General features: G+C 48.2%; 1 protein-coding gene across 3 annotated transcripts in view; it reads left to right on the top strand.

Moving 5' to 3' along the window:
- ARHGEF7 (Rho guanine nucleotide exchange factor 7) overlaps nt 1-22,226 on the top strand; it is a 76,836-nt gene that overhangs the window by 12,569 nt on the left and 42,041 nt on the right. For 2 of the 3 annotated variants that reach the window (XM_008052081.2, XM_008052080.2), the window contains exons 4-7: nt 3,602-3,803; nt 15,418-15,506; nt 21,335-21,429; nt 21,650-21,745. In XM_008052081.2, the coding sequence (XP_008050272.2) occupies nt 3,602-3,803; nt 15,418-15,506; nt 21,335-21,429; nt 21,650-21,745 (482 nt within the window). Of the gene's footprint in view, nt 1-3,601; nt 3,804-15,417; nt 15,507-17,498; nt 17,556-21,334; nt 21,430-21,649; nt 21,746-22,226 lie in introns of those variants that run through there. The other variant, XM_021709559.1, reaches the window with a different exon arrangement.

Below are 22,226 nucleotides of genomic sequence, written 5' to 3'. Positions count from 1 at the left end.
TGTTGGTGCAAGTTTGATGAAATTGGAACTCTTAGAGCCTGTTGGTAGTAATGTTGCTTGGTGTAGTTTCCAGAGCCCTTAGGCAGGGCAGTGTGGTAGTATATATTAACCCTCTGCACTCAGGGACATCCCACGGATCACCTACTAGCAACTCAGCCGCACTTTTTTACAAAATAGTGAAAAACAAGTCACTTCACATTAAATAGTATAGCGCCAGAACCAATTATTTTATTGTAATGATATTTGGCTTGTAGTGGAATTTTGGACATTGAGGAAATGATCACATAATCACAATAAAAATTGTATATATTTTCCTAGCGTGTGGTACTGTGTGAAACAGTCACCGACATGCATTGCAGGTTCATTGGTATGTTGTGCAGTAGTAACTTGCTGGATGTCTTCTACCTGGTGTTTTTCTGTTTGAGCAGACAGTGCAGTCTCGTTTTCTTCCCACATTAATAACATGTTATTTTTTTGTCCAGTCTGTTGTTCGAAAACGATGTGGAAGGACGCACTCGTAATTCCTGAAAATCACTGTTTAACTGATTGATCAGAAACTTGACAAATTTCAAATGGAATGTAGGTTTTTAATTGGGGTTTTTTTTGATGCTCAGAACAGTATGTAGGAGTTAACAACACATATTTCTAGTCCCCAGAAGAATCATTTTCTCTACCATTTTAAAGATTTTTGCAAAAAATATCTGGAAGAACATTGATCCACATGCTCCACAGTGCTCATATTTGCAATATAATTTAGAATTATTTCAGACTTTAAAAAAAATTTTTGGTTGGAGTCTCTCACTCTGTTGCCCGGGCTGGAATGTAGTGGCACACTCACGGCCACCCCAGCGTCGACCTGCTGGGCTCTGGCGATCCTCCCGCCTCAGCCTTCCAAGTAACTGGAACTACAGGTGCGCGCTACCACACCTGGCTAATTTTTTGATTTATTGTAGAGACGAGATCTCGCCAAGTTGCCTGGGCTGGTCTTGAACCTGGGGGCACAGTTAATCCACTCTCCTCAGTCTCCCAAAGTGTGGGAATTTTAGGCTGAGCCACCGAGCCCGGCCAGGCTTTTTGACCGATACCATATTTCTACCATGTAATATCCTCATGTTAGATTTCATTCCTGCATGATTCCAAGTGCTGAGAATTATAACAGTCCTTTTGTCTTTCCAAGCAAAAAGCATAAGATTATTTTTCTTATGCACTACTGTTTTTTTTGTGATATCTTTGACTTTTTGATTTGTGCTGGTCTTTTCTTTTGGCTGACTTTGATTGTAGCAGTAAGATGACACTTCTTCTATGGAAGCTCTTTTTCTAAATGTATACGTATATCCCATTTTGTAGGCTTATTTGGACTGTATGTTATAAATTATATTCACTCTTTAAGTTGTACAATGGACTCATCAACATAAATTGCCTGATCTGGAATGAAATATTGTGAAAATTTTGAATTGATGTATTCCAAATAATTATTGGCCTTTTGAATATGAGTTCTGATTGTCTCATCACTTGACGCAGGTGACTTCACATGAAACATTTGGAGGATTTACGTAAAACTTCTGAATGTTTCCCAAGAGTATTTTACTTTTGTTTTTTTTGAGTTGGAGTCTCACTCTGTCGCCCAGACTGGAGTGCAGTGGCCGCTCCCGCCCACCGCAGCCTCCACCTGCTGGGCTCCAGCGATCCCTCCGCCTCAGCCTTCCAAGTAGCTGGAACTATAGGCGTGTGCTACCATGCCCAGCTAATTTTTTGATTTATTGTAGAGATGAGGTCTCGCTGCCCAGGCAGGTCTCGAACCCGCGGGCTCAGGCAGTCCATTCACTTCAACCTCCCAAAGGTGCAGGATTACAGGTTGAGCCACCGAGCCCGGCTGTATTTTACTATTGAAGGCAGTTGACCGGTACTCATGAAGATTTGGTGTTTGAATTATTTCCATATTTAGGGTAACTGCGATAAAAGCTGAAAGTTTCTGTCAGTCAACCTCATGCCACTTTTGCCAGTTGATTTGAGTGATAGCTGCTTTTTCCTTATTTTTCATCCGCATAATAGTTTGTTTCTTTTATTGTACTATCCACTAATTCATTTGTAAAATACAGAGTAAAATAGTCGTTTGCTTTCTGTCATTTTTGTGTGTGTTCTCTTATACTACCTGCCATTTGTGGTCCTGTTTGAGGGTGTGCCACCAAATTTATTCTTGCTGGAGGATCCTCTTTTTCTGTGACATCATCTTGCCAGTCTTTCCTGGATGGATACATTGTCTTCTACTTCTTCCAAACTACTAACACACTTTCATCACAGTCACTTTCTATGACATTCACCTGTTTCGTTCACCTGTTTTCTTCTTGGTGGGATGGCATCACTGTTGCTACTGTCGTTTTCTTCCACATCAGTATTTATTTTTTCTAATTTTTGTGTATAAAAGTCTAAATCCAATGCGTCTGTGCTGCTGCTTATATTGTAACTCTCACTTTGTTTTTTCATCTTGCCCTTGTTCTGCAAACTAAATACATGGATACAAATTTCTAGTTGTAAATCACAAAATCACGAAATGAAATTTATCCAAAAAAATTTACTCTTCCAATTTTACTTTTCCAACATATTCAATCTGTGCTGCTCCATACTTTAATATGATCTGCCTTCAACTTTGAAAGTCTCTTTCCTTTAAGGCTACAGTAATTTGCGTATCTATCTTTTCAAGTTATGCCGTCTGACACAAAGGGTATACCTACAGCTGCCTTTCTTATACAAATGCTCTTTATCGCTACTTTCTGTTACACAGAAGTTTCAGCACCACTGTGGAAGCACTTTACACATTCTCTTGCTATGTAACGCCAAGTGATTTTTTTTTTTTTTTTTTAGTATATCTCAGTTTATATTCCATCTCTTTGCTTTTTCATGCAATTTGAATGGAAAACTCCAAGGAAACATACATTTTTGCACTGGCATAAGGTTGTCCTGCATAATCACCAGCAGTCTCTTTATGTCCCTTGAGAGGGGACATCCGAGTGTAAAGGGTTAGAGTTTTGTGTGTGTTACACGTGTCCTCTGGCCAGAACTTCATGCACTGGCTTATTTACAGGTGTGTGCAAAGATGGGTGCACACGTGATTTCAATACAGGCTTATTTTACACAAAGAGAAAAATACTGTACGTAGCACATGGAAAATATGAGAAAGAACCTAAACTTCATTAATGGAGAGCTGTTTGACGAGTCAGTGCCACACCCTAGCAAACAGTTATTTCAGTAGCTATCAAGTACTGTTGGAGAAGTGACCACACTGGAGAAACTCTCGTCACCTGTAGAGAGGTGTCCCTGTGATTCCATATGAATGCCTGAGGCTGCTTCTGTTTCTATGGGTCACAGTGACAGAGTAGGGCCTTTGCAAGTCCTGGAGAGGGTGTCCCAGGAGCTGGGGTGGGGTGGTGGTGATCAGGGTACACCGGGAGATAGGAAATGGAAACTTCTTTAAAGATTTTTGTGCTGTGTGAGTGTTTTGGGCAGTTGGACCATCCTTAAGATGTAGGATACGATCTGATTGTTTCATAATGAAGCCGACTGTACTTGGTGTATTTTTTCTCCCGCCCCTCCTGCCTTTCAGGACATGAGCGATAATAGCAGCAGTCAGCTGGTAGTAAGAGCAAAGTTCAACTTCCAGCAGACCAATGAGGACGAGCTTTCCTTCACGAAAGGAGACGTCATCCATGTCACCCGCGTGGAGGAGGGCGGCTGGTGGGAGGGCACACACAGCGGCCGCACCGGCTGGTTCCCCAGCAACTACGTGCGCGAGGTCAAGGCCAGCGGTAAGTGGCCTCGTGGGGGCACTGGTGAATGCTTTTCTTCAGGTGAGAAGGAGCGGAGAGAAGCAAATGGACTGCACATTGTGTCGTTTTCCAGGTGGCCTGTGGAAATGACCTGGGCGGGGGAAGTCTTCTTGTTGCATGGAACTGATTTTACCTCCCCCACTTGGGTGCTCGGCCAGCTCCAGGGCCATAAGCCGCGTTACCTCCCATCCTGACCTTCGCCACGTGGGAAAGGAAATGCCTCAAATCTGCTCCTGTTTGCTGTGGTTGTACTCTGAGAGAGAATTTATCCTTTTTCAGGGTTATCGTCAGGACCTGGCATTTGTGATGTACAGGCTGTATTTAATTTTTGTTACTATGCAACGAAATTAAATGTACTATTTTGTTACTAGTAACAAAAGTTTTTGTATTAATTTTTGTTGATGATTTGTCATTTTTTTGTGTGCCAGTAATAATATTTTCAAAACGCACCACTTTCCTTATGTCTTTGTAGCTGCTTAACAAATCTTAGCTTTCCCCAAACCCACACTCTTCCTTGAAGACATTAATTCTGAAATTTTGCTTCTTTTCATCTCACATGAGTACCCACAACCGAGGTCAATAGACATGCGCATATATATATCACTGACTCTTAAAAGTGATCATTTTAGGGTTTATAACTTTTTGAGAGAGAGTCTGTGGCACATTTTTGTTGCTGTCTTTCTTGTTGTCGAATTAAAAATTTCCTCAGAGGCTTGGACTTGGGACTCGCGTAATAAGGGTGCGGCTGGTTTGAGTGCCCAGCAGACGTCCTGTGTTTGTGGGGCCAGATGCTTGTGTGGAAGCTGTTTTGCAGGACGGGTGCAGTTGCTGAGCATGGCTGTCACTCAGCCATCTTCATTCATGGGTCAGAGGCACTTACTGAAACTCTGCTAGGACTGAATTATGAGTACAGCCACAGAGTTCTTGCCTTCAAGGCGCTTACAGTGGATATACACACACACCCCACAGATTCACATGTACACGTTTATATGTGCATGTCTATTGACCTTGGTTGTAGGTACTCTTGTGAGATGCAAAAGAAGTAAAATTTCAGAATTAGTGTCTTCAAGGAAGGGTGTGGGTTTGTGGGTGGGGGAAAGCTGAGATTTGTTAAACGAGTCTCACATAACTGACTTGCCTGTTGCCCCTGGATTTGAAGACACTGTTGAATACTAGTTTCACTGATTCTCCAGGGATAGGGTGATTTGCAGCAAATTGCTGATAAATAGGGAGGTGTGGGGAGGCACATGTAAACTCACAGGTCTTCCCTGGGGTTTGGGTGAATTAGCCTCAGAGCCACGGGTTTCAGGTGTGAAACGAGGCCCAGCAGCCCTCACTTGTCAGGTCTTGGGGGTAAGTTAAGGTTTGTGCAGCACCTACTACAGTACCTGGCAGAGAAGGAGCTCAGTGAGGGTTAATTGCTGCTATTTTATTTTTTTAAGGTAGCAAGAAAAAAAGGTTTGTAAGTGTGAATGTGACAGTTTTGATATTAAGAGTATTTTTCTCAGCAGCAACCTCAAACAATAAGTATTTTAATAAGGCAGCAGGTGTTATGGCGGAACTGGATTCTTATGCCTGCTGCCCAGAAAAACCAGAACTAACACAGCCGCTACAGTGGAGAAAGAGTTTAATATCACAGAGCAGCTAGTGAGGAGGGTGGGAGAAGTCATTCAGACCTGTCTCCCTGAAGATTCAGAGGATAAGTTTTCTAAAGGGAATTTGGTGGGAAGAGGGGAAGGGACTCTTCACTGGTTGAAGATGTCATGGGAGTGTTGGGACTGTCTTCCTGTGTCCTGTGGCTGGGGGAGGACTTCCCAGTTGGGGCCTGGGTAGGAGTCTGGGTCTGCCAGAGCACATTTTTAGGTTTTACGGTAGATGCCGTGCATAAAACAGCTCCCCTGCCCGCCAGGTACTGCCTGGCCCTCAGCCTTTGTGGAGGCAGTTCAAGAGGAAGGTGTGGGAGGGGTGGGGTCCCTGGAGGTCGAAGCCACTTTCTGTCTTTCAGATGACTTCTTGTCTTTTCCAGCAGTTTCAGGTCCATTGCTAAGAGAGCTGATAGGCCGTGCCCCTCCCCAGGGGTCAGGACATGTAGGTAGTTTTCTGTAGGGGGTTTCCAATCCCCTCTTAAGTTTGAGCACACCTCAGTCCTGAGGGAAACCAGTCAGTGACTAATCTAACTTCTTTCTGCTGACAGGGGCGTAGTTGAGGTTGGAGTTGGCTAGGGTAAGAGGAAAGTAACTGCTTTGCAGGCCTGTATGTGTTCGAGAGTGTTGGGCTCGCATTCCAAGGTCTGCATGGTCAAGACATTCGGGCCTGACTTGCCATTTTGAGGTACCTGTGAGAATAGCTAGAGAGCAGCCAGACACGGTGTCTGTGGAGGAGACCTGGTATAGCCACGCAGCTCGGTAGGAGATGCTGCTTCTCCTGCAGTATTTTTCTAGGTGCAGCAGGTGGTATCCAGCATTGTGCAGACAGCCCCTTGGTTAGCCTTGGCTAGCCAGCAGGAAAGATGACACTGCCTAGTAGTCCTGGGCCAGTGAATTGAGTGAATTACAAAGTGTTTGTTGGGCCCTAAGGCTCTTTGCATGCAGTTTTCTCAGCAGTTAACCCGGAGGTAGTGGATAGGTATCTCTGTTGGTGTGAACTACTATAGCTAGGGACCAGTGTTCCTAAAAGACTTTGCCACCAGGAGTCCTGGTATCCTCTTGGTGAGGCAGGTTAGACATGCATAGATACGTTTCTTGCAGGCAGTTTAAGTAAAATAGGGTAAGTGTTCAGACATCTTTGTTGCACGACCTCGGCCTCCACCCAACCGACCGGTGCGCCAGACCCGACCATTGTGCGGGCTAGAATGTGCATCTGCCAGTGTAGGAAATCACAGAAACAACAGGGAATTCCCCAAAACACAGGCGTGATGTTCTAAGAAAAGCACAAATCCAGTTAGGCAGTAACTTTAATTATTTAGAAGGTCTTTGTGACCTTAGAAGGTGGCGAGGTGGTCCTTAAAACTTGTGGCCAGACACCTGCAGTCACCCCCTTAACTTTGTAGAAGGTGGAGAGATGTCACCAGAAGTCATGACCAGACACCTGCAGCCCACCCCTCTTAGCTCATGGTTTGCCTAGTCATGGTTGTAAAAGTCTATACAGCTTCTTCTCAAAGGCAAGAACATGTCCTTTCTCTGAAGTCATCCATACCCTTGGGGCATGTCTCTTTCTAGTGAATTCTGTCTTAAACTATAGTTAGGACTTGGCTCTGAAATTATTGTCTGTGGCTGAGTCAAAAGAACCTACAGAGCATCCCCCTCCCCCCATCCCCCAGCATCCCTGAGAATCTTCTTCTCCGTTTGTGGGAAGAGGACCGAGGCATTTTCTGTTTCGGTGTGTAGAGAAAGGGTCACAAAATGTCTTCATAAACAAGAGCCTCCTGTGTTAGGCTGTTCAGATGGCGATGCCCCCCCCCGCCTTGAGCAGGCCTCGCTGGGAGTGGGGCGTGGGCTCACGGGGCAGCGGCCGAGGCTGCGGAGGAAGGAGCAGCGGGGCATGTTCGGAGTCCGGCCCCTCTCAGGAGCCGCCCGGCCTGCTGTGTCTCAGTCTGTCTCTGGGAACGTGTGGGCTCATTAAATGTGTGGCGTGATGCATGTATCGAAGAGCTCTCGGCAGGGCCCACACTGAGTCCAGGGTTTCTGTACCAAGCTGAGACCTTCGTAGCTTTGTTTGAAAATTTTTTTAAATTTTCTGTTTATTTTTTAAAATACGAGAAATACCGTATTTGCTCGTATTAGTGACTCGTTATGCTGAACTTTCTTAATCTGATACTGGCATGAAGGGAGTAACCTCAGTATACTGATGACTTCCCATCCCTGGCGTTCTGTCGTTGCCTGAATATACGGATGGAAAGTTACGCCCATGTGATCGCCTGTGTGGGCATTTGAGACTAGTGTGAAGCCACAGCTTTTTCTGTGTGGCTTTATAGCGGTTGAGAATGTGGTGCCAAGATCGCAGGCGCATTTCCGCGCAGCGCGCCCCAGGCTTCACTTCCGCAGTCCCAGTTGCTGTGGGCAGCGCGGCTCCGAGGGGGCGGGTGCCGTACAGTGAGGTGTTCTGAGGGAGACCACGTTCACCTGACCTCTCCTATGTTATTTTAATTGTCCAGTTTGATTGTTGCTTATTTTTGTCAATCTCCTGCTGTGTCTAATGTGTAGATTAAACTTTATTATAGGTTTGTGGGGACAGGAAAAGCCCTAGAGCACATAGGGTTTGATGCTGTTCACGCTGTGGGGATAGGCGTTTGCAGGGGGGTCTTGGGACGCAGCCCCGTGGGGAAGGGGGCCACTGTGTTGCGTGTTTCCCAGTAGCCTACGTGGCTTTCTGATGTTGGATTAGGTTTCCTTGTTTCTGAAGAGTGTGTTTGCCGTAGGCTTTGCCATTCGTAGTGTAGTAATTCTTAATTTTCTGGAAACAGAACTGCCAGCTTCCAACTCAGACTTCTCTGACGGGCAGTCATGTAGGGATCCCTTATTTGCGAAATGAAAACACCGGACCCCCTTAGGTCTGAGCGCTGCTCACCCGCACCGCAGTCTGGTCTGACTTCCAGACATTCTTACCGAATGGGCAGAACTGAAGCCAGCCAGCCCCGGACGTCTTTCAGGCTGCTTGTCTCCAGATACGTCCGCAAGAGTGTCCCCTCAGTCAGAGTGTCCCCTCAGTCCAGCTTCCCTGGGGACGCGTGAACGGCCCTTGTCGCTTGCCCCCTTGTGGTTCGAGGTGGGATGGTGCCTGTCAGGATCCAGCTTTTGTGTCTTTGGGCTTTCAGCCTGTGCATTTCTTGTTTGAAGCAGTCCTGCTTTGAAGGCAGGAATCTTCCAGTGTTCAGTATAAGGATCTTTCAAATGCCTGCATCAAAAGCTCTGCACAGTCTACTGGAAGATGCATGATTGTTCCTTAACATTTATTTTCAGTGCACCTTTTTTGGCTGTGCGAAGCCATGAATTTCTGCTGCATTTTATGCACACATGTATCCGAAGGGGGACCCCAACAAACCTCGAATTATCTTGTGGAGGGCAGGCTTTGCCCGCTAGGTAAGTGTTCTGGGAGCCCATCGACATTGGTGTTCTGGCTAGTGTTGTTGTGAGAAGCTGCATTCAGCTTCAGTGAGTTTTTTGGGAGATTCTTTCAGTGCATTTGCCCGTTTCGTGATGGTGATTTGCAAGCACACCTGCCCATCCCACACGGAGTGTTCAGCAGTTTTTGAATCAAAAACAGCAGGACCCCCATACCACGAGCAACTTTTTTTTGTTTCTCCGGATGAAAAAAGTTCTCAGAGGGAAACGTTTTGCCAGTGTGGAAGAGGTGAAACAAAAACCAGAAGTACAAAAGGCAGCAGAATGAACGAGCTCAGAACAGGATTGTGTTGAGCGGTGGAAAAAGTTTCTCCATAGGTGTGTTGTGTCGAACAGAGAGTACTTTGGAGGTGACTGAAGTTTAAACATGTGAGAATAAACACACAATTTTTTGTAAATAAGTTACGTTTTCTTGGGGTCCTCCCTCGTGTCTGTGTGTTTTGCACGCGCACACACACTACAGACTTTCCAATTGCAAGGGAGGAGATGCGGAGAGCAAAGCCACAAGGTCCATCCTGGGGATGAGTCAGCCATTGCTGGGATTAGATGGACGTGCAGACCCTCAGCCCCATGGGGTCGGCACCACCTGATGCACGTGAATGTTGCCGGGGCTAAGCCAGGGGACTGCAGGAGTCCTGTGAAGGAAGCTTAGGGGCTGCTTTTCTGTGCACGAGTACAAACGCCTAGGCCTCTTAGAGGACGACTTCTGACGCGCTGCCTTACATTCTTCTGTCTCTGGACAGCTTGCTATCTGTTGTACAGCACAGACGTGTTATTCTAGGAGCTGGCTAGTGTGAGATGATGGTTGATAATCTGTTTGGCACTTAAGTGGGGCTGCCATTTGCTGATCCATGGGTCTTAAATGAGCGTCTGCACTGCCACTTTTTAAGTTGGTCACTTTTTTGTTTTTATTAAACATATTTTTTATTTTAAAATTGTGGGGTACAGTTAAGGGTTAAGTATACAAATATACATTGTTCAGGAACCCTTGTTGATAAGGGGTGTCCCCCCCTCCCCAGACAGATAATGACTCCCATTGATCCCACCGCCTTTGCCCTCCCTGTCCCCCCCCATAGATTCCCACCACTGTCAATCCTTTCCTTATAGTATTACAATAGATGTTCAGGGTCCACTTATAAGTGAGAACATGTGATGCTCAGATCTTTGTTGCTGTGAAAGATCACTCAGTATTATAGACTCTAGTTCCATCCAGGTTGCTGCGAAATTCATGATTTTGTTCTTCTTTACGGTCACTTTTTAATGTTTTTTGTTTATTTTTGACATCAAAAAGTGACATAACATGTGGTTGAAGTTCGGACATAGTCGTTAACGTAGCTCTGAAAGAGCAGTGTGCAATGTGCATGTATTTTGTGCAGGGACGAGGACGGAGGCCGCATACGACTCACCCTCCGTTGTGTCACTGTGAGCCCTGCTCATGCCGCAGCCCTCCTCATGGGCACAGGTTGGGTTGGGACAGGGGTGCGTCTGGGAAAGCGCCCAGGATAAGGCTGCGTCAGAGGGCAGGCATTTCAGCCCTGTTTTCCCATGCATAGGTTCTGTGGAGGAGGGGAATAAATGGGAGGACAGAAGTCTCCGAGCCCCGGGTAGGGAGCAAAACTTGTTCAGAGGGATCTGGGGTGAGAGGGTTTGGAGTTTTTCTGGAATGTGGGGGTAAATATCCTTCCAGATGCATCTACCAAGCATGTCCTCACACTGGCATTCTGGAGTGCGATTCTGTGCGTGTGCATGTCTCCCGGTGACCGTGATTAAACATCCCGTCTCATGGGACTTTTCGTGGATCAGCTGGCCTGTTGTAGTTTGGGGTCAGGGTTGTTCCTCTTCCAGTATTAGAGGTTTTATTTTTTAAAAAAGTTTTCCTTTCCTTCCTGCCTACGAATACAAGCCTGGGATGGCACAGTGGATAGGCCAGAAGGGCAAGGAGATGGAGTGGAGGCCCCTGCCCAGGCCGAGCCAGGAGCCCTGGCCCAGCTGCCCACGGGGTGTGGGGTGCAGACTGTGGTGCAGGGGTACAGTCGCCGCGAGGCCCTGCTCCGCTGTCTACAGCTGGGGGTCTGGGCCCCCCGCACAGAGCAAGTCTGCTGGCGCCATCTTGGGCAGTGCATGCTCACCTCGGGCCCCCAGGGGCACGCTGGCAGCTCTTGCCACGTTTCGGCCTTCTTCGTAGTCATCTCCGTTGTGGCGATCTGGGACCCGTGAGCCTCGGTGTCGCTGCTGAAGTGGCTCCGAGGGGCCGTGAGCTGCGCCCTGCCGGCGTCAGTTTTGACAGATGCGTTCTTTGACTGCTCTACCGACTGGCACTCCTTGTCTCCCCTCTTCTTGGCCTCCCCGTTCCCTGAGATACCACAGATGAAATCAGGCCAGTTAATCACCTTGCAGGGGCCTGTCGTGAAGGAGGGGTCGCACGCGTCTCACTTCCATCAAAAGCTGGAAATGATTGAGCTTGGTGAGGAAGGCCCGTCAGGAGCCAGAGTGGGCTGGAGCCTCGGCCTCTCGCACCTGCCAGCCAAGCGGAGAATGCAGAGGAGAAGAAGGGCTTGAAGGACGGTGAAGAACTTCTCCAGGGTGCACATGAAGGCCTTGAAGGCCGAGAAGGCCAAACAGCCTGTGCTGATAGGGAGGAGATGCGTGTGGTCTGGATGGACAGCAAACCAGCCACCACATGCCCGTAGGCCGAAGCCTAGCTCTGAAGGCTGAGAGAGGCCTGGAGGCTGCCAAGGGAGGGTCGGCAGCTGGGAGAGGCCAGGGCGTGAGGATCAAGGAGGAAGTCGTTGCGCGACACGACACGACCCAGACTTGCAGGTGAGGCAGCAAGGGCCGATGGAGAAGCTGCGGCAAGTTCTCTGCAGAGTCGGCCGAGGTCACGGGTGAGGGGACGCACCGAGCAGCCGACTTCCAGTGTAGAAACAGCCTGCTGCTCGAAGAAGGCGCCATCCCGGACTGGCAGCTAGAGGTGGGGCGTCGGCGCCTGGATGCAAAGCTGCGAGGGACAGCCTGGCTGTCTTGCTAGGGGCGATGCAGCTGGGGGCTTGAAGGTGAAGCCAGTGCTCACTGACCAGTCCCCAAATCCTAGAGCCCTCAAGACTCAGGCAAGATCTCCTCTGCCTGTGCTCTAGAAGCGCACCCACAAAGCCCAGATGGAAACCCATCTGCTTACACCATCGTTTACTGAATTTTTAAAAGAATCTTTCTGAGTCAGCTCTTGCTCTGTTGCTCAGGCTGCCGTGCAGTGCCATAGGCAAGTCTCGCCACAGCACCTGCCTCATGGGCTCAGATGATCTTTCTACCTCAGCCTCCCAGGTAGCTGTGCCTGTGCCTCCCAAGTAGCTACAGGCCTGAGCCACCATGCCCGGCTGATTTTTAAATTTTTTTGTAGAGATGGGGTCTCGCTATGTTGCCCAGGCTAGTCTCGAACTCCTGGGCTCAAGTGATCCTCCCGTCTCAGCTTCCCAAAATGCTGGGAGGACAGGCGTGAACCACCACCACGCCTGGCCAGTTTACTGAATATTTTAAGCCTGCTTTTGAGACATACTGCTCAGAGTGAAAGATTCCTTTTAAAATATTACTGCTCATGGACGATGGATCTGGTCACCCAAGTGCTCTGACGGAGATGTACGAGGCAATGAATGCTGTCCTCATTCCTGCAGCCTGTGGGCCTGCCAGACACGCCACAGATGGAGGGGGTCCGTGACACGAAAAGCAGTCGAGAGGGAGGTGAGGAAGAAGAAACGCGAGCGCTGCTCTGAGGAGAGGCCGGAGCGCCAGCCCTGCCGGTGTCTGCTGCCTCTCGCCCAGGCCGAAGCGGAGGCGTCGTGCGGCCCTCGCAAGCTCCCCGGGTCGCCTTCCGGGCGCTGTCCAGGCGCCCTGCTCGGCTGTGGCTTCTGGTTTTCCGCAGGGTGGCCATCTCTGGCCCCCGACTCAAGGCCTCCTCAGCTCTGAAGGTTCTTCCCAAGGGTTGCTTTTTAAAAATATTTCCCGTTGCCTATGCTTGCGGTGCTACCTTCTTTGGAGTCTGTTCCTCAACTCTGTCTTCCAGTTCGAGAATTCCCTCCTCACTGATATCAGCCTGTTGGCGGGGTCTTCATTTTCACGACTGTATCATTTATTTCTTGAAGTTTTGCTTCACTCTTGTTCACATGTGTCTGATTTCCACGGTGCCCTGGGTGTTCATCGTGGCTCTGGTTTCTTGTCTTCCTGCTGCGTTATGTGCACTGACGCCGTCTGTCTTCATGGCCCGTCGTTCTGCCTGGGGTGCTGGCTCCCTGAGCTGGGCCTTTCCTTTCACCCTCTCAGTGGTGGCTGATGCTTCCTTCTCGTGGGTCCGTTTTGGATGGTGACGGTTGACCGGCGGGGCACCTTGTACCCCCTGGGTTGTAGAAGATTCCGACAGTGAGGAGTAGCGTTGGCTTCCTCTGGGTTTCCCAGAGGTTTTTTTGGCCCTGGGTGAGTTGGGGTTCTGCTCTCAGGGGAGCACGTGAGTCTGGGCTGCCCACATAGGCAGGGCCGGGACTGTCCCCCAGCCCCTGCACGAGGGCAAGTCACTGCCCTCCTCTTGCGCCTTGGGATGCCACGCCTCTTCTTTCACACTCTGTATGTCAGCACGGTTGTTGGCGGCATTTGCTGAGTTTACTGCAAGAGCGGAAGGCCTGCTGCCTCCACCAGCCCGGGAAGGGCAGCACTGAGTTCCATTCTCGTTCCCCCACACCCCTGACAGGGAATTTCACTGATTTTTGGCCATCAGCTGGGCCAAAAAGTTGTTTTCTTAGGATGCCAGGCAGGTTGAGGGTTTTCTCGTCTGCTTCCTGGCTGTGTGCATTTCTCTGTTACGAATGGCTGTCGCCTGGACCCTCTCATGTTGTGTTTCAGTGCTGTGTTTTGGTGGAAGCCACAGTGTTTCCTTCTGTGTTTCTTCCAGAGTGGAAGTCCTGGGCTTCCTGTGGAGTTCCGTTTCCTCCTGCTGGCAGAGAGCGCTCTTTCAGCTAGCAGTGGCACCTTCTGTCTTGGTCTTTATTTTCAACCACTAGGAGGAGCTTGACAGTGAGGCACTGAAAGAAATGCCGGTAGACAGCTCCATGAGAGGAGGGGGGGACCCCAGGCTGAAGGTGGCGAGCTTGGTTTGGGGCACTTGGGCTTCTACGGTTGAGAAGGTGTTGCAGGCGTTGGGCAGGCGGGTGGCACCCGGGGTGCGGGGCGGAAGGCTCTGCGGTGGGGAGCACTCCCTGAAGCGCCGGGACCGAGACTGTGGGTGGGGGTCGCGTGGAGGAAAGCAGGAGGGCCCGAGAGGGTTGTGGACAGGCGCCGCTCGGCATCCTTTCGGCTTCTGCCCCAGGGGACAGGATGCGTTTCTGCTCACGAATGGCCAGTCACACGGCTGGGTTCTTGCAGGGGAAGGGAGGCTTGAGGGGGACGGCTGTGAACTTAGGCTCATCCGAATTTCTTGGGAAAGAAGCTCCCGCCTTTGTCCTTGCCTCCCCATGTGGTACTCTGCCCCTGTGGCTCTGGAGAGCCAGTGATGGGCAGACAGCCCCCATAGAACCAGCATTGGACGCACGCCCACCAGCCCACCCCATTGAACCAGTGATAGACTGACACACTCACCCATAGAACCAGTTGACAGTCGGACGTTCCTCGTCCCCATAGAGCCAGTGATAGACTCATTCGCCTCATGGAACTGATGGTAGACACACATGTAGACATATGTACCCACCAGCCCCCCACAGGACCAGTGACAGAACCACCCTGGAAGCCTCACCCACCCACCCGCCCTGTGGAACCAATGATAGACACACACACCCCCTAGGTCCGTGATGGACAGACACACACGCCAGGCTGTGTTCAGCACATGTTTCTTCAGGGCCTGTGGCACTGGGTGAGTGGGTGTTGCATGGTTGGGGAACGAGGACCGGGCTGCTTAGAACATTGACGTCCTGGCTGCAGTCTGACTGCCGTAACTGCCTGGCATGGAGGTTCTTGACAATTGGGGTTTTCTTATTTCCCTTCTCATCTCCTGTGCATAGTGACGGTTTCAAGCCTGGGGCCTGATCCTGCATACTGAGTGCTCTGTGTCCCTAAGCTGCAGCCTAGTGCTGTGGGTCTCGGTGCCTGAGTACTTTGTATCTGCCTGCATTTTCTCTTGGGGTGATGTTTTGTATTGACCACACTGTTCGACTGTCTGCATACTGAGCTGCCCTGTTTCGGCTGACACTTGTGCAGCATCGCCTCTCAGGATTTCAACTCAAAACTGGGGGAGTGTGCTGGCGTGCTGGCATGGCGTGGTGGGAGCCCTGGCCCGCCGAGCTAGACCGAGGGACTGGTCTTGTACTCTGCTGGTCACTGTCACCGTGTGATGCCTTTTCCTCAGCTCTCCTTTTGGTTTGTTAATTCGGTGAGGGGCCGGCACTTTTTTTGTTATCTAAAGTGCTGCTGAGTAAAACTGCGTTCCGTTTTTATTTCAGAAAAGCCTGTGTCTCCCAAATCAGGAGCGTTGAAGAGCCCTCCCAAAGGATTCGATACAACTGCCATCAACAAAAGCTATTACAATGTGGTAAGTCATCACAAGACGTTTTCTGCAAATAACTTTTTAGAATGTCTGTAAAATTCAACCACGTAGAATATAGGTGAACTTACTGGAAGAGGAAGAAGAAAGTAAAAATCATTTATTATTTGCCACACAGATACAACCACCACCAGTGTTTTGGCATGTTCCTTCTAATCTGCATGTATTTTTATGATTTTATGGTTTTGTTTTAATATTGCTTAAATGGACATGTATATACCTTGCTCTTCTCACATAACAATGGTATGGGGATTATTTCCCCATACCGTTACAAGTCTTCAAAAATGAGACTTTTAAGAGGTATATGATGTGATTTGAAATTTTTATATAGCGTGACATTACATCAGCATTTGGGATAGACTGTGGGTATTGAGATCAGTACAGTTCCTCATTTATTTTGTCTCTCAGTAATGCCTTTCCAGGACTGATGGGAACATATCGAAAGGCCTGGAGCTAGAGGGGCATGCGGGCATGCCTAGATGTGATGTGTGTTAAAGACAGCTGGTTTGGCTCTTAAAATGCGCTGCATTTTAAAACTTAATGGGATCAATTTGTGAGCTTAAAAATCTCTGACCTGTTAAATCTGTATAATCTAATCTTTCTTGGTTCCTAAACAGTTGCATGTGCTAGAGAAATGGAAAGCCATGTTCGTTATTTAGATCCCATTTTAAATGGCTGGTGTATACTCCGTGTGGCAACAGCGGAGTCAGCTCTCTACATGTGTCTGTTTTGGATTCTGTGGAAGGGGTGCATTCATGCTGTTATTTCTTCTCCCACTCCCACTCGGTCTTTTTAACTTCCATAGTCAGCAGGTGTAAACATGAGCCCCGAGACCCTTGGTTTGTGATGTGGATAGCTGCTGATGAGCGTCTTTGCACCACCCCTTGCCATGAGGGCTGCGTTTTCTGAGCTTGTGCTGAGATTCGTCGGCGCGTCGGGTGGACCCTGGTGTGATGGGCTCCCGCTCAGCCTTGTCTGGGTCTTGCACAACCACCTTCTCCTGAGCCTTTGCCTCCGCCGGCCCCGGTGTCTTATTGCCGAATAATTTGGCCTCAGGAAACTGGCTCCTTTAGCTGGTGCCGTCTCAGGCCAGGTGTGTTGAAGGAGGGGCCTGGGTGCCTGACCTGGAGAGAACTAGCCACGAGCCGCCTCTGGCAGGGTGAGGAGTTCTCCCTCCCCAGTGGGGAACGCAGTTTCTTCAGCCTACTGACCCGGAGGGCATGGTGCTTCCTGCCTTCTGTGCTCAGTGACACCTGTGGTCTTGTTTTAGGCTTGTGCTTGATGTTGCAGAAAGTCAGGGTCCTCGAAATTCACTTTGAAAATTTAAATCCTTAGTTTAAGTAGACTGGAGTGAAAGGAGCGTGTTCAAGTTGATTTTGTGTCTTTGTGCCGGTGCGCTGGGAGGGCTGATGACATGGGGTGGAAGAGGGTTTCAAATAATTGTATGGGTTTTTTTAGTTCTTCTTCTCGTGCTTATACGTTGGAATTATGGAAATTTGACTTTAGTTCATGATGATGAAAATCTTTTATCTGGATGAATCTGGAAGAATTACTTAATGTTATTTGCTTCTTATATGTAAGTTATTTATCTTTTGAGTGGCTATTAATGGCATATAAGATAGAGCAGGTACACCTCACCAAACTGGCCGTGAAAGTTGTCACCCACTCGTAAAATCAGAAACTTAAGCACGCCTTTAGTCACGCAGCTACTCAAGTCAGCTTCTGTGTGTCTCAAGGTTACGAGCCAGTGCTTACTGTGTCCTTTGCTGTGAGGCTTACAGTGTAGGGACTGTCAGAGGCTTCGCTGAGCTGCTTGCCCTGTGTAGCACCATTGTTGCCGGGACTTGACTCCACGCCCCCTGACTGGGCCACTCTTCAGCCCCGGGGACTCCAGAGGCTGACTGTTTTCTCTGGAGACTGCGTGTCTCTGGCTTCCCAGCGTGGTGTGATGGCGCCGTGGTGGCCAGGCTGTCAGGTCTCATGGGGTCCTGCAGCAGCCAGAGTGTACAGAAGACGGGAAGGGGACAAAAGGTGACGGTTGGTACCCACGAGGCGTGGCTGGGTCAGGAAGGCTACAGCTTCTTTCCGGAGGGGATGGTTGTGCGGGCCGGAGGTAGGGAGCTCGGGAGTCGCATCTGGCCGGCACTTGTGGAAGAGCTAAATGTGACTTGCATTGTTTGGCAGTGGGCATTGTAGAATTGTCTGTAGCATCTGCTTGAAAATGGTGTTTAAGACTAGTCGTTGTGATTCACCCACTGACTCTTCTGGCCGAGGACTTCAGTGCTTTCTTCTGGGAAACTCTTGCATCTGCATACCGTGCTGGGTGCTGGATTGAGGAGAATCACTGAATTTTATTCCTCTGCTCATATTAGTACGGCGGATGGTTTCTCATGGTTATCTTCCTCCTTACATCACATAGGAGCATCTTTCTGTATGAAAAATTACTCATATGGGTTTGCAAGCGTGCGCTAGGCAGTGTTGCTGTGTAGGTGTTCGATATTTGTGATTAAGAAACTAAATCATTTTTTATCTTTGTTTTGACATTGGAAAAGGACTTTCCTTTTTATATGTCTGTGACAGATTTTATTTTATTTCTTTTGGTTCAAGGTCCCATTATACTTGGCTTACTTCTCCCATTGTTTTTGAAGGATCAGTCCTGGTTTCAAGTAGCGTCTCTGATGATGTGGCTGGTGCCACAGTGTGTCCTCTGTCCACCAGGCCGTTGACATTTGTGTTCAGCGGGCATTTCTCAGAAGGAAGACATTGTGATCGTGGGATCGGCATCCACATCGCCCCACAAAAGAGACTCCCCGAGGCCCCTCCGCCCTGCCTCAGCAGGCTCCTGCGTGAATAGGCCCTTCAGAGATGAGCCAGAGTTCAGTGGCCCCGGGGGAGGAGGCTCTGACTCTGCTGTCTCGAAGAGTGGAGTATGTAAGCTGTTTAATCGGATCGGCTTTACTCAGGAGGGACTCTCCTCTGGCCTCAGAACTTGTAGTATACAGTAGCAAATAGAACAATAACCCAGGTTGCGTTTACTGAGCCCGATGCTTAAACTTAACAGTGATTTTTCTTAAATGTTTCAACTTACATTCAGATTATCAAAAATTTTGGAGTCAAAAATGAGCATGTGTAATATCTTGGTGACTTCTGTATAGTTTCTTTTGTGTGATTAATTTGGAATGCTTGTTAGCTTTGAAAGACAGACAGCATGTCTTAGTGCATGTGGTAAATATGCAGGAAATACAGGCAGTATGATTTTCTGATTTACAAATGCTGGCTCTCTAATGGGAGGGTGAAAAGAATTGAGGGAGGGCTTTCCCTTTCTTGCGTGGGCCAGGTCCTGCGGGAGCCCCGACTCCTGTCCTGCATGTGACGCCCAAGGAGGGCTCGTGGGGGAGTGCAGCGGCAGAGACCAGGGCTGCCCACCCGCTGTTGGAGCTGGGACACGTTGGCCTTTCTGAGAGGAGAGTTTCTGCAAGAATGAGAGGCACCACATGCTTGGTGGCAGGAACGTGGTGAGCGTTGGTCACTGGGAGCCTGGTGCCCTGGTGGTGTCCTGACACCAGCGCTTAACATCCAGTGTCCTCTGGTCCCGCCTGGGAGGGGCCGTGCTGTTGGTGATAGTGGGAGAGGATTGTGTTTGATCTCAGCATCATGCACTTTCCGTTATCTGCCAATTGATGGGACTTACTTTTGGCTAAATTTGCTTTCGTAATACAGGGTATCAGGAAACATTTTAATTCTAAGGCTGATTTATAAATTTTTCTGCTATCTTTAAACAGAGTCACAGTTAAAGATGGCTTATGTTGATAGACCTTTAATTTTCTTCATGATCTCTGATTTTGTATTTAATTATCTTCAGTTTTATGAAAATACATGACTTTTTTAGTTTGTGTATATTTCCTCTACTTAAAACCTGCTAATGAATTGGCAGAAACACCATTCTCAGTCATACGACCACAGTAATGCTACAGTTTTATGTGTTTTTGAATAGCTGTTTTAAGGGCAATCCTAAATTATAACTTAATCTGACTTAGTAAAGAATTCAAAAGTAAAGTTTAACTTGCTACTATTTCTTGTCATGCTGACTTTTAAAAGAATCTGACATTGCAGTTTGTGTATAAAACGTGAGAAGTGCTCAGTGTTACTCGGTATTACGCATGAAGCACGCTGAAATGCCTTTCAGTAAGTAAAAATCAGCATTTTAAATACAGGGAATTCTAATTAGATTGGCATAGTGAAGACCAAAACTATAAAGGAGACACTGCTACCTTAGCTTTGGTGCTTGCCTTCAAGAGGCTCAGGAACATGAAACAGGTAAGTTCTGCTTTGTTCTGAGACAGTGAAGGGATCTCCCCAGTGTTTACATGTACTCATAAACAGGTTATGTAAATCAAAACATAAAGCCAGGAGGCTTTAAGGTGGCATTCACACTTTTGTGAAGAATTGAACATTACTGATCGGGTCTAGCCTCACTTCTAGAGGGAGAAGACAGTGATAGCGCTTACTAAATTCAGATTCCTCTTAAAATTAAAAAAAAAACCTGATCATATTAATTTATCCACAAGCCAGTCTTAGTTAATTCAGAACTGTTCAGCAAAAATATTCTGTCAGTCCTTCGTGATCTGAATTCTGGTGTGTGAGATCAATTAAATTGTGGTACACACCAAAAGAGGCATGAGACATTTCTGTTTTGTAATAAATATGGCAGTGGCCAGTTACTACTTTCTGAGATAAGCTGTCAAGTCTACCCTTTCTGTCTTCCTGTTGCCACAAAGATCATTTTTGCTCCAGGGATGCATTCTTGTGATTCTCCAAAGACTCCATCTGGTGATGCCTGTTTTCTTATGGCGTCTGTGTAAGAGAATCCAGCGGCCTGGCCTGGCCTCCGCCCAGAGAGACCGTGGCGATATGGCCAAGTCTTGTGCTTGCCTCCCTTTCCCAGGTGTGGCACTGGGCGCTCTTCTGAATGAAGTCTTCTTGCCTTTCTCAGCATCACCCCTGTTTAATTCTCTTTTACCCTTGGCACTGCGAAGGTTCTTACTTGGAAGTGGAACATCCCACTCCCTCAGACCTTTAATTTGTAAAAAACATTGTAGGTAGGGTGCTCTGAAACTCATATTTGGTAATGAAATTCTGTAGTTCCCAGAAATTGATTTCAATTTGTAGATGCCATCTAAAGAGTAAACTTTGTTTTTCAGTTGCTCTATGGTGTACATATTAAAACGCATGGACTTTGAAGGCACAGTTCAATGAACGCTGACAAATCTGCATATCTGTTGTAACTACAAATTAAATGGAGACCCTGTTTCTCACCCTAGAGATATATCTTGAGCCCCTCCCCCATGGCCCTCCCCCACCCGGCTATTCACCTCTTTTCTGATTTCTGTCACCACAGATTGGTTCTGCCTGCTTTAGACTTAATGTGCATGGAGTCTTGCAGGTGTACTTGTGGGGATGGCTTCTCTTGCACAGCACGATGGTGTCGACTTTGTCTGTGCTGCTGTGGTGACGAGTGGTTTCTCTTATCTCAGTGGACTTGCATTACTCATCTAACGATGAAATGAATTCGTTCTAGCCTCATGTGGGAGATATGGTTGGCAGCGAGATGAAGTCAGTTGTGTAGCCTTAGTAATAATTTACTCCATGGGCTTAGCAGTTAATAATCGCAAGGAATGATGATACCAAACGCTTGGGTATTACATAGAGGCCACAGTATGAATCGAGCAGTGGTGATGAGCTGTCCAAAGCTTATAAATCTCCATGTCAAACAGCACTGGAAATGTCAACTAACACTTGTTCCTCATTTATTGTAGGTGCTACAGAATATTTTAGAAACAGAAAATGAATATTCTAAAGAGCTTCAGACTGTGCTTTCAGCCTACCTACGGCCATTGCAGACCAGTGAGAAGTAAGTCAGATGGCAAACTGTGTTTCCTGTCAATAGTCTTCACTGCAGGCTGTTCTGTCTCCAGAGAACAGGGGTGGAGTGACAGAGCTGAGCTCGGCCAGTTCGCCTTCGCCACGCAGTTCGCTTGTCTGCTTGGCTTTCCTCAGGGTGCGGGGTGGGAGGGCGAGGAGTGGCGGTGGGACCGTCTCCGTGTGTTGACTGTTGTTCTTCTTGGCTCCAGGTTAAGTTCAGCAGACATTTCCTATTTAATGGGAAATCTGGAAGAAATATGTTCTTTCCAGCAAATGCTCGTACAGTCTTTAGAAGAATGCACCAAGTAAGTACGATGTTGGCATAATTGGTATTTTAAGGGTCAAGCGAAACATCATTTTAGAATTCATATTTCTAAAGATGCAAACTAGGTTATTCTAAGTCTTTTAGGTGGGTCGACTTTGACAGTTAGAGCTGCATGGTAGACCGTTTAGTTTTTACAGCAGGGATCATCAGAGGAACACGTGGCAAAAGTGGTGATTTCTAAGGTGTCCTTGGAGGCAGGGCCACTGGGAGACAGAGGAGACTGGCTCGTCCTCCTCGGGGGTATGGAGGTGACTAGCGGCATGGCTGCTTGCATGCCCCTGTGTGCTGCAGAGGTAGGCCTTGAAGGCCGTGTCTTTCCGGTGTTGTCTTCCGGCTTGCCTGCGTGGATGGGCTGGCGCTTGGTGGTGTCGTCATCCCCCTCCGCTGAACACGAGCGGCTGCTGTGGCGGGCGGGGCTGTGGAGAGTCAGGCCCGAGATTGCCAGACCTCGTTGGGGCTCT

The sequence above is a fragment of the Carlito syrichta genome, unplaced genomic scaffold, assembly GCF_000164805.1.
Source record: "Carlito syrichta isolate Samal-C Ts95f unplaced genomic scaffold, Tarsius_syrichta-2.0.1 Scaffold256234, whole genome shotgun sequence".
NCBI classification, from domain to species: Eukaryota; Metazoa; Chordata; class Mammalia; order Primates; family Tarsiidae; genus Carlito; species Carlito syrichta.
This window is presented reverse-complemented; position numbering and strand designations above follow the sequence as displayed.